Genomic DNA, 14,272 nt, shown 5'->3' on the forward strand with positions numbered 1-14,272 from the left:
GCAAATTTGCAAACAGCCCATTTTATTTTTAAACTTTTCCAAAATTTTCGTTCAAAACACGATCGATGGGCTTTCACATCACAAGTATTTTGACTCTTTATTTTCTTTTATTTGTTCGTTGCGATGACGCATGCAATTTCGCAAAATCAACACTTATTACAAGAGAGTCAATTGTTGATTGCCTTTCTAATCTTCCGGTTTGAAACAATTTTTTCATAGTTATTTTATTTTATGTTGATCACTTTTTTTGTTTATGTAACAAAAGTTTAACACAACTGATGAACCTTCATCTTTGACAATCAATATCATCAAGCAATACTTTGAAGGATATGCGTATAGGGACACAATGCTATCTCCTCCATCGCCTTTTGAAAAAACATCAATTGATATCCTGAAACGTCTTGATGAGATTTCTGCTACTTCATTTTCAAATGGATTGCAATTTCACCAAAAGATTGCAGATACACTTGGAGAGATGAAAGATGCTCATACATCTTATGAATTTCCTTGCTCAACACTATTTGCATTTGTCTTACCATATCATTTTAAATTTGAAGTTAGCAATGAAAATGAGATCCAACATATTTCTGTAGTTGCAACAAAATCACTTCAACCAGCCGCCACACAAAAATTTGTAAAGGAGAAAAATATTGATATCACCAACAAGCAAATCAAACATATTAAAATGGATGGAATTGATGATGTGAAAGAAGAAAAACCAGAAGTTACGATTTCTCGCTGGTGCGAGAAATACATTTCATTTTCGCGAACTCCTGCTGCTAGATTAAATTTTGGGCTTCAAAGTTTGCTAACGGTCAGAAGGCCTTCACAGACAATTTTGCCTGAGGAAAATATATTTGTTACAGTGGATGATGAATACGGACAAGAACAAGTTGTGGAACTTCCGTGGTATGGCTGGTCAATGAAAGATATAAAGAGCTCCGAAGAGATGCTTCAAATGTGCCCATTGATATCGAAAAGTGATAATGGAGCAATTGAAAGTTTTAAAAGCAAAGCTGAAATTTTAAATGAAGCAAAAGAAAGAGATTACAAGAGCAATTTCGAGCAGCATGATGAATATAAAATTTCTTCTAATCGAAAAGCAAGCTTCTTTATTCATTTCTACCAAAAACTCAGAAAATGGCTTTCTTTACTTCGAAAAGTTCCAAATTTTGTTCGTGATACAATAAAGTATCAGCGCGTTCTTGAAGGTCACTCTGGCGATGCTGTTTTCTGCAAAGTTTACAAGCTTTTGAAGAAGGATCGAACTTTCAAACGGAGAATTACATTTGACTTAGATTTGTCTCCAGATATAAACACAAAAAGAAGAATTTGGCTTGAACAAGAAAGAGATAAAGTTAGCAATGCATTGTATCAAGAAGCAGCAAATGGTTCGAATCGATCAAAGCAAAATGAAGAACCAGAATGGATTGACGAATTTATAAAAGATAGAGAATTTATTATGAAGGTTTTTGGGACTTCATCTGACAGTCAGCCAGAAAAGAGTGAACAAAGATCATCTCGTTCTTTACCATCTATCAAAATCTTGTCAAAGGGAAGTAACATCGTTGCATTTTCAGTTCCTGCTTGGAGAATTGTTTATCTTCATATTGTTACATTTTCCGTGTCGACTGACGAGCAGCTATCGCAGTGGATATCAGATGCTGTGAGTGCTGTGGAGGAAGCATTTGCACAAAAATACAAAATGGTAATTGATGTTAGAGGAAATGGCGGAGGACTTGTGATGCTTGGCTCTCTTTTGACGCAGGTAATATTCCCAGGAAGCTTCCCAGTTAATGCAAAGATGAAATATGTTAATTCATCTGCAACACATCTCCTTCGTCCAATGAATAGCGCAGATGGATATGAATGGATTGTTGACTACAACACATTGAAACAAATTGATGATATCGGAGATTTACCGATGAAGGAAGTGAAAACTGAAATTCCAAGTTTTTCACAGATGAACACAGATGCTCATTATATTGCGCTGGAGAATTATTCTATTCATAATGATCAACTTCATAAAAATTTGATTCATTCTCAGAAAAATACTTACCGCTCTCAACTTTGGTCCTCTTCTTTTAGCATCAATTTCGACAGATTTTGGGGATATTACAAAGAAGACTTTTTACCTGCGTCACTTCTCGAAACACAGCGAATATTTACTCCAAGTGATGTTGTAATTGTGAGCGATGGAGAGTGTGGATCAACTTGTGCTCAATTTGTGAAGCATGCAGCTCAATTGCATTTGGCAAAAGTTGTTGGACTAGGCGGTTCAATACTTGATAATGAAGAAATTAACAAATGTTCAAATTCAATGGTTAACGAAAATAAATCTATAAAAAAGAATGAAAAAATTCCATTTGACGTGGCTTCATTTGCTGCAGGAAGTGTGATTGATTCTGATTCTGTCCAAAAAGATCGGATTGCTAGAAAAACGCAAACTTATTCACGGTCAAGTTGGCATTCAATTCGTACATTGCCTCAACAATTCATAAGAAATCAAACAAATTCAACTTTGAATAAAGCTTCAAATGATATTCCTTCACCATTCCCTCGTAGTGGAACAATATTGCGATATGTTATGCTTACATCTTATTCATTTGTGAAAGAGACTTCAGAAAAAGAACTTGAATTTCTCATTATTGAGCCTGATGAAGTTTTTCCGCTGTATCCAAATCCGGCTTTGTTCTTATCAAAAGAAGATTACTTTTCTGTAATTGAAGTAATTAGAACGAATAAAATTTTCCAGAAATGCTACGATAATTGGGAAGTGAAAGATGATTCCGAATGCAACCCAGCACAGATAGTTGCACAATCGAATAATGAACAATATGATGAAGACTTTTCAAAATGCAATTTTTCCAAATATAACTATTCATGTGCAAAGCAAAGCACTGGAGCTGCTTCTTCTTCAAACTCTGTGTATGGGAGAAAGTGTACTAATGGTCAGTGGAGCACCGATTGCACATTCAGTCACTGCAATAATGGTTTTTATTTATCTTTTGATGGAAGCTGTGCAGATATTCCGACTGTTCCTCCTATTCCAAAGCCGCCAAAAAAGAAGGATCCTTCTGTTGTTACTCCGGTCAAAAGTTCACATATTGGATGGATAATCGGAGGAGCTGTTGGAGGAGTTTTTGTGATAGTTTTTTTAGCATTTATAATTCTTTGTTACATTAGAAGAAGAAAACATCTTGAAAAAGAAAGGCTACTGGGAAATGAAGACGGTCAATGAAGAAGTGGCTGTGGAAATTTTAATGTGTAATTTTTATTCTACCAATTTGTAATTTTTGTTATTTTTATTGGTTGTGATCAATTATTAATTTTGATTCTTGAGATAATTTACATCATTATCTTTTGTGATAAAGGTTATTCACAACAATTTTAAATATGAAGAGTTCAAAGATGAAACAAATTATCATAAAAAAATGCAATTGTGCAAATGGTTTCAATGCCAGTTCATAAGGACTCTGCTTTTTTTATTTTTTCCCTGATGAAATGGACTTTTTTTTCCAAGCAGTCAAATAAAAATTGGGGGAAAATTAAATTAATGCAAGAGAAGACTTTCTGATTTTTTCCAAATTGATACGAAAATTGCACAGAAGTCAATTACTCAAAAAAAATTTGAAAAATTCGAAACTTAAAGATAAATGGAATGACAAAAAAAACTTAAAAAGCAATTGAAAAATAAATGAGAGATATATTTGCAAATATGCTCAATTAATATAATAATTATAATTATTATTATAATAAGGAAGGAAAAATGTTAACAAAGTTCAATCAGATGAATAAATTACAAATGGACCATTGCAGAACATAAGAATAATTTTTGCATCATCGGAAAGTTTGGATATTACACTTTAAATATCAATGAAAGCGAAATCAAAACTGTTTCAAAAGATAAGTCATCTGGATCTGTAACAGATATCACATAAAATACCGGACAAAATCAATTTCACAATAACTGCAAGAGGAATAATTCTGACAATTCTCTACAAAATACATCTCATCAATACAAACTCAATTGATAAACGAGACTTTCAAAACAGCTTCATTTGTGCTCAGAGAAAATTATTTTTAAAATCTCGGAGAAACTCAAAATCCTATTTTTCCGAGATTATCAAAATTATTTTTTCTGAGCTCAACATAAGCTGTCCTGAAAGTCTTTGATGTCACATGAGTGTGCATTGATGAGATATATTTTGAGGAAAATTTACAGAATTTTTCTTTTTGCAGTTATTGAGATATCGATCTTGTCCAGTTTTTTTTGCGATGTCAGGTATTTCATGCGATATCTGTACCCAAGAGAAGTTTAATAACAATAACAACACTCGGAACGCTCAAAAGAAAAAGCTCGTAGAAAAATGAGCAAGCCTTTGACTTTGGAAAATAAAACAAAAAATGCCAAATCTTTACACAAAAACTAAAAAAAAAAAAAACATTTTCAGGAATAATATATAAAAGTTTAAAGAAGGTTTCCTATTATTTATTTTTTCTAAAAGTGCTCTTGAGAGCCATAAATATTCGATCCCGATTATTTTTTGGATACCGATCGATTTCAAACTCCATGCAATTAAATTTTTCTTTGTTAATATGTTTATCTTTGCGATTTTTTGTTTTAATTATTCGTTAGTGTCAGAAAAGATAAAACAAAAATTTGATTCATTCTTATTTATTTTTCTTTTCTTTTTTCATTTTGAAAAAAGGATCAAACCTTTTTTAACAGTCTTCACTGTTTTCTTTGATAAAAAAATATTGAATAATGAAATCAGATTCTCAGAACTATTTTATTTTATATATCAAAATAAGAAGATTCGTTTTTGATTTTCTCTTTATTCAAATTAAAAATGATGTCACAAAAAAAATGCAACATATTTCAAATATCCAAATCTGTGGTTGAAAAGACAGTTTGTAATTTTTTCTTGTTTTGAACATAATCTTTCTTTCAAAAATATCCACTTAGTTATGATAATTCCTGGAAGTCAAAAAAAGACATCTGACAAATAATCTTATCAGGAGATTAATACCTGCTTCACCTAAATAAGAAAAAAAATTAGACCGATTAATTTTAATTATTGAAAGTCACATTTCAGAAATAATAAAATAAAATATGGGGAAAAATATGGACACGCAAGCTTTTTATTCACAAATCAAAAATATAAAAATAATTTTTTTATATTATAACATTATAAAAGTTAATCAGATTTTAAAATAAATTGAATTATCATATCCATAAGCAGGAATAATTGATACCACACATAAGGTCTTGTGACTTCACACTTGTTTCAAATAATGAACCATTCAATTCATTTTTATGATCACAAAAAGTCAATTAAAAGTGCATATATTAGGCCTTTGCGACAAGGAAATTTTTAGCGATGCGTGTCGGTCGAAAGTCTCGGCCTGTGTCGAGTGTTTTTTTTTTTTTTTTTTTTTTTATCAATAAATATTTTTAAACTTTTTTTATTTTTATTACTCTTTTATTTTTTCAAAATAAGTTATTGTTTGTGATTAACAAAGAATTTTTATCTTTTTGAATTTTTGACTAATAACTTTGCCTTATTTTGAATAGAATATAAACTTGATACTCATTTTTCTTGAACAAGAAATAAAGTTTTTCTTTTTCAAAAGCATCTTTTCTCTGAAACATCATCAAACTATTTTCATATCGTTTCAACTTTTCGTTCGTAATTCTGAAATTTTCATTGGAAGATGAAACAATAATTTACAAAAATCAAATTCAAACCCAAAGCATAATTCAAATTCAAATTCAAAAACAATAATTAGATCTTTAAGAGCATTGAGATCCAGCTCAGTTTATTTGGAAAATATTAAATAAAGGATTATAAATCAGCGCTGTGTTTATACGTTTCGAGTCATCTGTTCCTGAATTTCCGCAGCATTAAATGACCAATTTGAAGACCGACCAATTAAAGTAATTTTGCTTCCAACAACGTAACTTTATTTATTCATCGCAAAGGCAATTGGAAGATGATAAGCAAATGCAGGTTTGATGAAAAAGGTTCAGCTTTTTCAATGAAGAAGACAAAATAAAAATGGCTGGATTGCATTTGTTACAGGAAAAGATGTTGGAGCGACAAACAGAAGTTATTGCATCAATTATTTTTTCCAACTGAAAGAAAACGAAGCAGCAAAGGTGGTGAGTAGATAGGGGCTCGAATTACAAGGTGAGAAAAGAGCAGGATTGTTGTATTGCCGGAAACGATCAAACGTTCCAGTTCAGCAGCTCAACTGTTTCAAACAGCATTCGATTGCACTTTGAAGTGCGGAGAGAAAGCAAAAGTTAAGATAGCGAGTGAAGATAGGGCACAGGAAGTGATATTCGATATGAAGAGACAGCTGTTGAAGGTGGCAGCGAATGTGTACGGGAACGAGGAGAATTCCGCATGGCATGACAACACAAAGAAGACTTGGCATATGGGTGCTGAGAGGACTTTTTCGTGATGCAAATGTTCCTTTTGCACCTCTGGTCTGTGCTTCCAATAGAGAACCTTCTTCAGCTAGGTTGCCTTCTCTACTGCATGTTGAAAAGAAAATTTCGAACAGAACAATTAATCCTCCTTTCCCCTTCAGTCGAGTTCCAAGGCCTGTTAGCATCCATGATTGAGAGAATAACAAAAGCGGGAGGTGGCCATTCAGAAAGAGTGTGAAGATGGTGTTTCGAAAGAAAGAATGAAGGTAGAAAAAGGCAGGTCGTTAAGTATTTTGTTCCTTTTTCGCATGGAAATTTGGATGTTCCTGTGTTCAGTGGAATCAATATTTGTTTTGAAGTCCGAGAAAATAAAAAAGATGAAGTTAGCGAGTCATATGGAAACATTGTGGATGAAAGCGTAAAAAATGATGCAGTTAAAGCATATGCAACTCCATATGTGTTCAACATTATTTTTTCTTCCATCTGATGTTGCGAACCAGCAGCCATCTGGTGTGTTAAAAAAAAATCGATGTGATGCACTTCATCAAATACAAAGAATCGAGTTCGTCTCGTTGAAGAGGCTCCTCTTTCTGCATAATTCGTTCTCTTCAAACGGAAGAATGCTCTTGGCTTTTCCCGCTAAGCAATAGATCGCCTTTGTTGTCTTCGTTGCCTCTTTCTCTTCGTCTGCTTCATCAGCTTCCGCTCCTCTGCTTCTGTTCAGTTTCTGCTAAAAACTCGTGAATCTTTATTTCCTTCTGTTCCGTCTTTTTCTTTTTTTTTCCTCACCTCTTCTTTCTTCTCCAAATGCTTTCATCATGTGATTTAACATTTATTCTCCAACCGCTGTCTATGTTCCGCAGCACAATCACTCGGGTTGTCAATTGAATTGTTGGCATTGAATGAGTTCTGAAATATATATCAGTTTTATTTCCCTTGTGCTTGCGATGTGAGATGATGAAAAGAATATGAACTTTGCGGCTCAGGTTGAACGAATGAACATCCAACTGTAAGCGAGAGGATTGGGGCAGAAGAAGAAAAAGGAGAAATAGGCTGTGAATAACCCACTGTTTTTTGCCTATTCTTTAAGGAGAAGGACCATTTCTGTCCATTCTCATTCTGCTTGCACATCAGTCCTTGTGGAAGCAGACTGTGCTCCCTCTGTGTCTTCTCCTGAGAGTTTCTATGAACAAACAACGATTCCAAAATGATGCCTGTGGAAGTTACAAACCTTCGCCAAATTAATAGATGTTTTCATTTGCGACTCAATGTCGGACTTGAGCAGCAGCTTGGGATCTTCACAGAAGTGCATTTTGCGCCGCCAGCGAAAGATGTATTTTTTCTGTGCATTTAACGGTTTGATTGCATTCCTATCCTTCTTTATATCTAATTCAGGATGGAAAATATGATATTCATCTCTCAAGGCTGTACCAGAGTCACAGTTGGTGATTAACACTATTCCATCGAAAACATCTCTAATAATCCTTCTCTCACTCTGATCGATACACATGTCGAAATGAAATCAAACACTGGAATACATCATGAAACTCCCTTGCTTTTTTGCTGCGTTTCACATATTTATCACACAGCTGGAGTCGATGACGATGAGCTTTTTAACGACAAATATGAACAAGATGGAGATGATAGGTGATTGATGACTTTGTGCATTTCGGTTGGAGAGTTCGATGTCTCATCTCACAAATATTTGTTGTCTTCACATTGCGATCTCATTTTCTTTCTTCTTCAGCTTTTTTTTCATCGCAATCAGTCTCCTTCATCGCTTCAACATTTTCTTTCTTTCTTTCTTTTTCTCTTTTCTTTTCCATTAACATCTTTCTTATTTCCTTCTTCGACCTTTTCCTATATAAGATGCATTTGCAGTATTTGTATATATGTTTCTGCTATTCTTTTCTGCATTCTTGTTTCCATCTTTCGATGCATTAACTGTTTTGTCTCTTTCGCCTATTGACTGCCTGATGCGTCCAACAACTTCCTGTGTGTTTATTGACCTTCTTTTCATAACGGGATCGTAAGAGGCTGTGATCAAACATTGTATCTTTCCATTCAGTGCACCGAAGTGATGGCTTATGAATGGAAGCTCATCAACTCGTCGACTTCTATGAGATGGACTTTCAGACAAGGACAAGGAAGGCTTTTGCAGAGGAAAGAAGAAGATGAAGGAGAAGAACGGTGAGTGAAAAGAAACAAATGATGGATGAGGTTCTGAATAAAAGAAGTGAAGTTTGTTTCAAGCTGAATTCTTGAGGGAAAATGTTTATTTATTTGAATTTGAAGAAAATGAAGTATTTGTGGAAGAAGAAAACGAAGAAGATAAAGATAAGGATGAAGATGAAGAAGCAGACAAACGATGTTTGGTGGAAGTTGAGACAGTTCCAAAGCTGTCCTTTTTGCAGTCTTCTGCAGAATCGTCTGCTGAGCCTGTGTCTGATTCTGAAACAAAATGCTTTCTGCCTCTTTTGAAATCATCCATTTGCGTGAGTGGAACATGAGGCGGCAGTCAATAAACTTTGCTTTGTAGAATAGCAGCAGCTCACTTTTTTTTGCAGGCTCTTTAGCATTTCACTGGAGCAAATCCCAGGCTACGAAGAGAGAAGAGAAGGATTCATAACATCATTATACAGCCTCATATGCATTGGCAGTGAAAAGTGCAAATTGACAATCATCAATGTGGTTTTGGCCTTCGTGACTGGATCAAAGATATGCTCATATAACCCATCCTCAAAAATCAATGTGACTGTTCATCTGCTGCTCATCGCCTTTGCTCCCCAGTTGGTTCGGTAGCACCCCTCTCATTTCCTGAATCAGCTGTAATATCTCGTTGTTTATCTTTAAGGAAACCAGAACCTGCCATGTTGTCAGATCAAACTCCATCATCTCCTTTTCCCCGGTATATATCTACTATCAAATAGCACAGCCTTGCATGGCTTCCACAAATTGAGAGAAGTTAGATGCTTGGAATGAAACCCGTATCTCTGCTCCTTTTGTGAAGCATGCAGCAGAGCCATCATTCCTCTTACAAACAGATAGATAAACCTCATTCCCGGACTTCTCTTGCTTCAATCCTGGGCGAAAAAATAAATAAGTTAAGAAGAAAAAGAAAATTGAGCACTTTGAGCTGAATAAGACGGAGTCAGACTTCTTTTTGCAGGTGGTATCAAAATGAAATCAAGTTTCATCTCCATGTTTAAATTCCTTGCTGTGTATTTGCAAGTGCTTGTACTAAATTGTGTGCGAATTCTCTTATAAAAGAAATCGATGGCCCGAAGCTGACTCTATCCATCTCAAAGTCTTAAGAGGCTTCAGTAATGGATCTTCTTGTTCAGCACACAAATCATTTCTATGGCACATATACTTTATGAACGCACAATTCATCATTTTCTTCTTCAATGAAAATGAAAATTTATCTGTCTTCTTCAAAATCTAAGGAATTTCTTTTTCATTTTCTTTCTTCCGAAAAAAATAATGAATTGTGATTATCTTCATATTTTCGCTTCTTATAGCAATTTCCATTTGAATGAGTCTCTTTTCCTTTTGAATTCGTAATTAAATTATTCAAATTATCACAATAAATATTAAAATATCTTCACAAGCATTGACAACTTGTTAAATATCTATATCCTGCCTTACGTATTCAAACTTAAAAGCAAAGATATGAGTTAAACCTTCGACATATTTTTTCCAGCGGTTTCCAGGAATATTGTGTTTTTAAACAAAATAAAAAAAAATATAATTATGGATTCAATTCAATTTCTTTTAACAGATTTTAATTATTTAAATATTAATATCCATAAACAGAAAAAGTGTGTAACAAAATGTGGCATCAAACGAATGAAAATATCGAAAAATATATCAAAAACACATATTCTATCTCTGTCATATTTTAATGAATGTTTCTTATTATTTTCTTTGAACAGAATAAATAAAAAAACAATGTTTGAAAGACAAAACGATTTCAAAATAGAACATTCGTTCGACAGATTGATCTTTTCGACCGACTGATCTTTTCTACCGACTGATCTTTGTCGTTCGACTGATCTCGACAAAGATCTGTCGATAACCCATTGAATATTTAAAATATCAAAAAACTATATATTTGTTTGCTCGAATCTTGTGAAATTTTATTTTATAAATAATTAAAAATATAACTCAATGAAAACAAAAAGGCAATATTTAAATATAAATGTTTTTTCATCTTACAAAAAATTAAATTCAAGCGAACTGTTTTGTCGGTCGACTTGTCGAGCTGATGAAAAAATGTCTGTCTGTCGCAAAGGCCTAGCATATATGGTTGATTATTTTTGAAGTCATATGGGTGATTTTTTTTGATATCATAAAAAATACCGACGTTTGATCAAAAATTAATTTCATTAAGGGTTGCTTAAAAAAGAAAAATGAAAGAGGTAATCATTCAAATATGGGTGATTATTTTTAAATTCATATTTTCTCGGTTAAATATTTCGATTTAAAAAGATCCATTGAATATCAACAAACGAACAATGAGAAATGAAAAGACTTATTAAAGACATCTTCATCTTTATTTGAGTTGAAACATGTGTTTTTGAAAACAGTTGAAATGTATTTAGCATTTGAATATAAAATCTCTTAAAGTGATAATCAATCTTTGAAAAAACAACACCCCGAAAAAAATTATGATTTCAAAAATAATCACCCATATATTGCTTTATATATGGTTGTTGTTGTTTATAAATAAATTTAAATTTGTTTCTAATTGTTTTTGCTTCAAATTTTGAAGAAAATTCCTCAAATTTATCCAAAAATTACAAATCTTTTTTAAACAGAATTAAACTTGAAATTTCATGCAAACAAAATATGAATGCAACAACTTAGATAAAGTATTCGACAAATATCTTCTTTTTAATTTGCAGAAAAATGTTATTGAAAAAGAAAAAAAAAATTGATTTGTTGAAACCAACAAATAATAGAAAAAATTAATCAACTTTTGACAATTAATAATTATCACAGTTGGTTCACCTACATTCGCTTCTCTTTCTACTGTTTCGTTATCTTTCTCTTCTGAATAATGTAAAAATTTGTGTATTTTACTCATTTCCGCCCTTTTCATTAAAAAAACTTCTTTTTCCAAAAATATAACATCCCATTTCCATCCCAATCCCTTCACCCTAGGCACTTTCCATATGAATTCGCTCTCCCAACTCAATGGCCACCCTGCACAACGAGATATCCCAATTTTATTCATTTTCTATCTTTTCCGCCTCCTGCCCTGAAAGAAACACAAAAACATTCAACAGACAAATATTCATATAAATAAAATAAATAAAGACCAGACTGCGCTTCAACTGTTTTTTTTGTCAAACAGCCTCATTTCCACAGCCATCATCATTCAAAAAATCAATCTCTTCATTTCAGTCTCAGAATGGTCAAATTGCAGTACTGAATGCATCTCCACAAAATAATTCATAAATCTCATTGGAAGGTCTTTTCAGCCCGTATACATTGTGGCTGATGTCCAGAGGTGTTTTTTCTGTTTTTGGTATGATCTTCTCCTTTAATAATATTCTCAACCACCAAAAGAAGTATTTGATGTTTATCTCGTCAACATCAGGCACATGAGGGATATGGGGCAGAGAAGAGATGGAAGAATATTTTTTGTGGCAGGGGGTGGGAGTTGGATGCTTTTTTGAATGTTTATATTTCAAGAATGATTTTTGAATGAAAGAAATTCTGAGACAAAGGGGTGGGGAAGAGTGGGTGGAAATTCGGAGAAGAAAATGAAGAAAACATATAGAGAAGTGATTGGAGATGATGACGAAGGTGTTTATTGTTGATGGGAGATATGGAATTTGAAAAAAAAAGGAAAAGAGGGCAAAAGCGGGAAAGAAGATGGATATTCTGAAGTATTCAAATGGAAGAGGGATATTTTTTGAGAGGAGAAGATTTTTTTGGAAGAGAATGGGAAAGATGAAGAAAAGGAGGGGGTTGATTTTTTCTGATGATTTTGTGAGCTGAATGGAAGAGGAAAAATGGAAAGGAATGGAAATTGAGAGATATTTATTTTCTATTTTTTGAAGAGAAAGGAGAGGAAATTGCAAAAAGAAAGTGAATTGACTTTGAAGAAATACAGCAAGATTGATTTCCACAATCTGTTCGTCACAAATTTTGTGATTGAGTTTTTCTAACCAGTCTGAAGTTAATGCATCAAGCGATCCGTTTTGGCCAATCAACAATTTCATGCAAATTATTCTCAACTTCATAAATGTTGTTCAACTGTTTTCGCATTTCTCTGTCACATCATTTCTTCTCCTTCTTCTTCACCTTCTTCTTCTTCACCTTCTTCTTCTTCACCTTCTTCTTCTTCACCTTCTTCTTCTTCACCTTCTTCTTCTTCACCTTCTTCTTCTTCACCTTCTTCTTCTTCACCTTCTTCTTCTTCACCTTCTTCTTCTTTACCTTCTTCTTCTTCTTCTTCTGTTATATTTCCTTTTTCTTCGTATCAGAACGGACCATCGACCTTCAGATGCTTGTGAACTGTTCAATCAGCAGGTTGATTACACCTTCTAAATATTATTTCATTCAATTTTCCTTCTCCAAACAGCATCATCATCAATGTCAATGCATTTCGTAACTTCGCAGGATGGGCATTTGTACCGCTTTCCTATTCCATTGCGGTTCATCCAGCTCTGCTTCAACGTTTCGAATGAAATCCGTGCACCGACTGTGCAGAATGAGGTGAATAAGTGTCGAACGAGAAATGGCAATGGGAGGGGGAAGGAGCTGTTGGGCATATTGCGTTCATCCGCTCACGTCACAACACCGCCAAGAAGCGAAGAGATGGGAGTACGAGTTCAAATGGATGAGGCAAAGAAGGTGGATTTCAGAAGCTAGCTGTCCGAGGAGCAGAGGAAAGGGAATCAATATGAAGATCCAAAGACAAAGAAGAGGACGAATGAGAATGGTGAGTTTTGCACATCGCAAATCAACGCTTTCGATACAAGACATGCAAAGGCAGCAACATGAAAAAAAGGAATGGGAATGGGAAGGGAAAGGGGAAGGAGAAGGGGAAGGAGAAGGGGAAGGGAAAGGGGAAGGAGAAGGGGAAGGAGAAGGAGAAGTTATTCCGTCCCTCATTTCCGCTTTAAAGTCTGCGTGAAGCTGCTGAATGAGGGAAATACTGCTGGCAGATCTCTCAATTGAAGTCTTTATTGGGCCAAGCGAAAGAGGAAGATGAAGAATTGGAGAATGCGATGAAGGAGCTCAAAAAAAGAAGAAAATAAAATGGTGTTCATGTTGAGCATCTCCTCACACACAAGGTCATCAACGCACTTTGTCTCAACTGCCTTCTCTCCTCTCCTGACCTTCGCAGCTGACTCCATAGATTGCCTCGGCTTCAATGCTTTACCGCACCAATCCTACAAACATTCGCTCCACTTACAGCCATTAGAGCACATGCGGCCCCTGGCTCAAAAAGGAGGCAGGACAGCACAGATACAGCTCAATACAATCCAGCGAGTATAGTTGAGCAGCCATATCGTAGTCACCAAACCCCATTCTCAATCTCAAATGCAGCTTTCTGCTTTCAGAATTGTATTTGAAAGAGCGGATATTCAATTTCTCAGTGATTTGAATCTTCTCATTCATTCCATTCCTTTTATTCTTCTCCATCTTTTTCACCTTCTGCACACTCCTCTTCTTCTTCTCCAAAACCGCAACTTATGTCACAATCTGAATTCTTTCTGATTGTCGGTGCCAACGTAGCAACCAATCGAACAGAACTTGTCGACAACTCAGGAGGAGTTGACAAGAACTGCCTAAACTGCTTTGAGGACGAACATG

The 14,272-nt window shown here is 34.4% G+C and overlaps 2 protein-coding genes across 2 annotated transcripts; both read left to right on the forward strand.

The window, feature by feature from the left end:
- The first annotated feature begins 30 nt into the window (after positions 1–30).
- On the forward strand, positions 31–3,431 carry MONOS_8676 (uncharacterized protein). Its single transcript, XM_067879105.1, has 2 exons — positions 31–197; positions 266–3,431. The coding sequence occupies exons 1-2, from the start codon at positions 66–68 to the stop codon at positions 3,239–3,241; spliced, it is 3,108 nt and encodes a 1,035-aa protein (XP_067734721.1). The 5' UTR covers positions 31–65; the 3' UTR covers positions 3,242–3,431.
- A 9,759-nt stretch (positions 3,432–13,190) lies between these two features.
- Positions 13,191–13,589, forward strand: MONOS_16286 (uncharacterized protein; the record flags this gene model as incomplete). Its single annotated transcript, XM_067869201.1, has 1 exon — positions 13,191–13,589. The coding sequence occupies one exon, from the start codon at positions 13,191–13,193 to the stop codon at positions 13,587–13,589; it is 399 nt and encodes a 132-aa protein (XP_067734722.1).
- Between the last annotated feature and the right edge of the window lie 683 nt (positions 13,590–14,272).

This window comes from Monocercomonoides exilis (genome assembly GCF_001643675.1).
Source record: "Monocercomonoides exilis strain PA203 chromosome Unknown scaffold4-2303458, whole genome shotgun sequence".
In the NCBI taxonomy this organism is placed as follows: Eukaryota; Preaxostyla; order Oxymonadida; family Polymastigidae; genus Monocercomonoides; species Monocercomonoides exilis.

What these genes read in the sequence shown, in the direction of transcription:
- MONOS_8676 (XM_067879105.1), top strand. Translation starts at nt 66, where the DNA reads ATGGGCTTTCACATCACAAGTATTTTGACTCTTTATTTTCTTTTATTT. An exon ending in ATTGCCTTTCTAATCTTCCG is followed by an intron (nt 198 to 265) that starts GTTTGAAACAAT and finishes ATGTAACAAAAG; the next exon opens with TTTAACACAACTGATGAACC.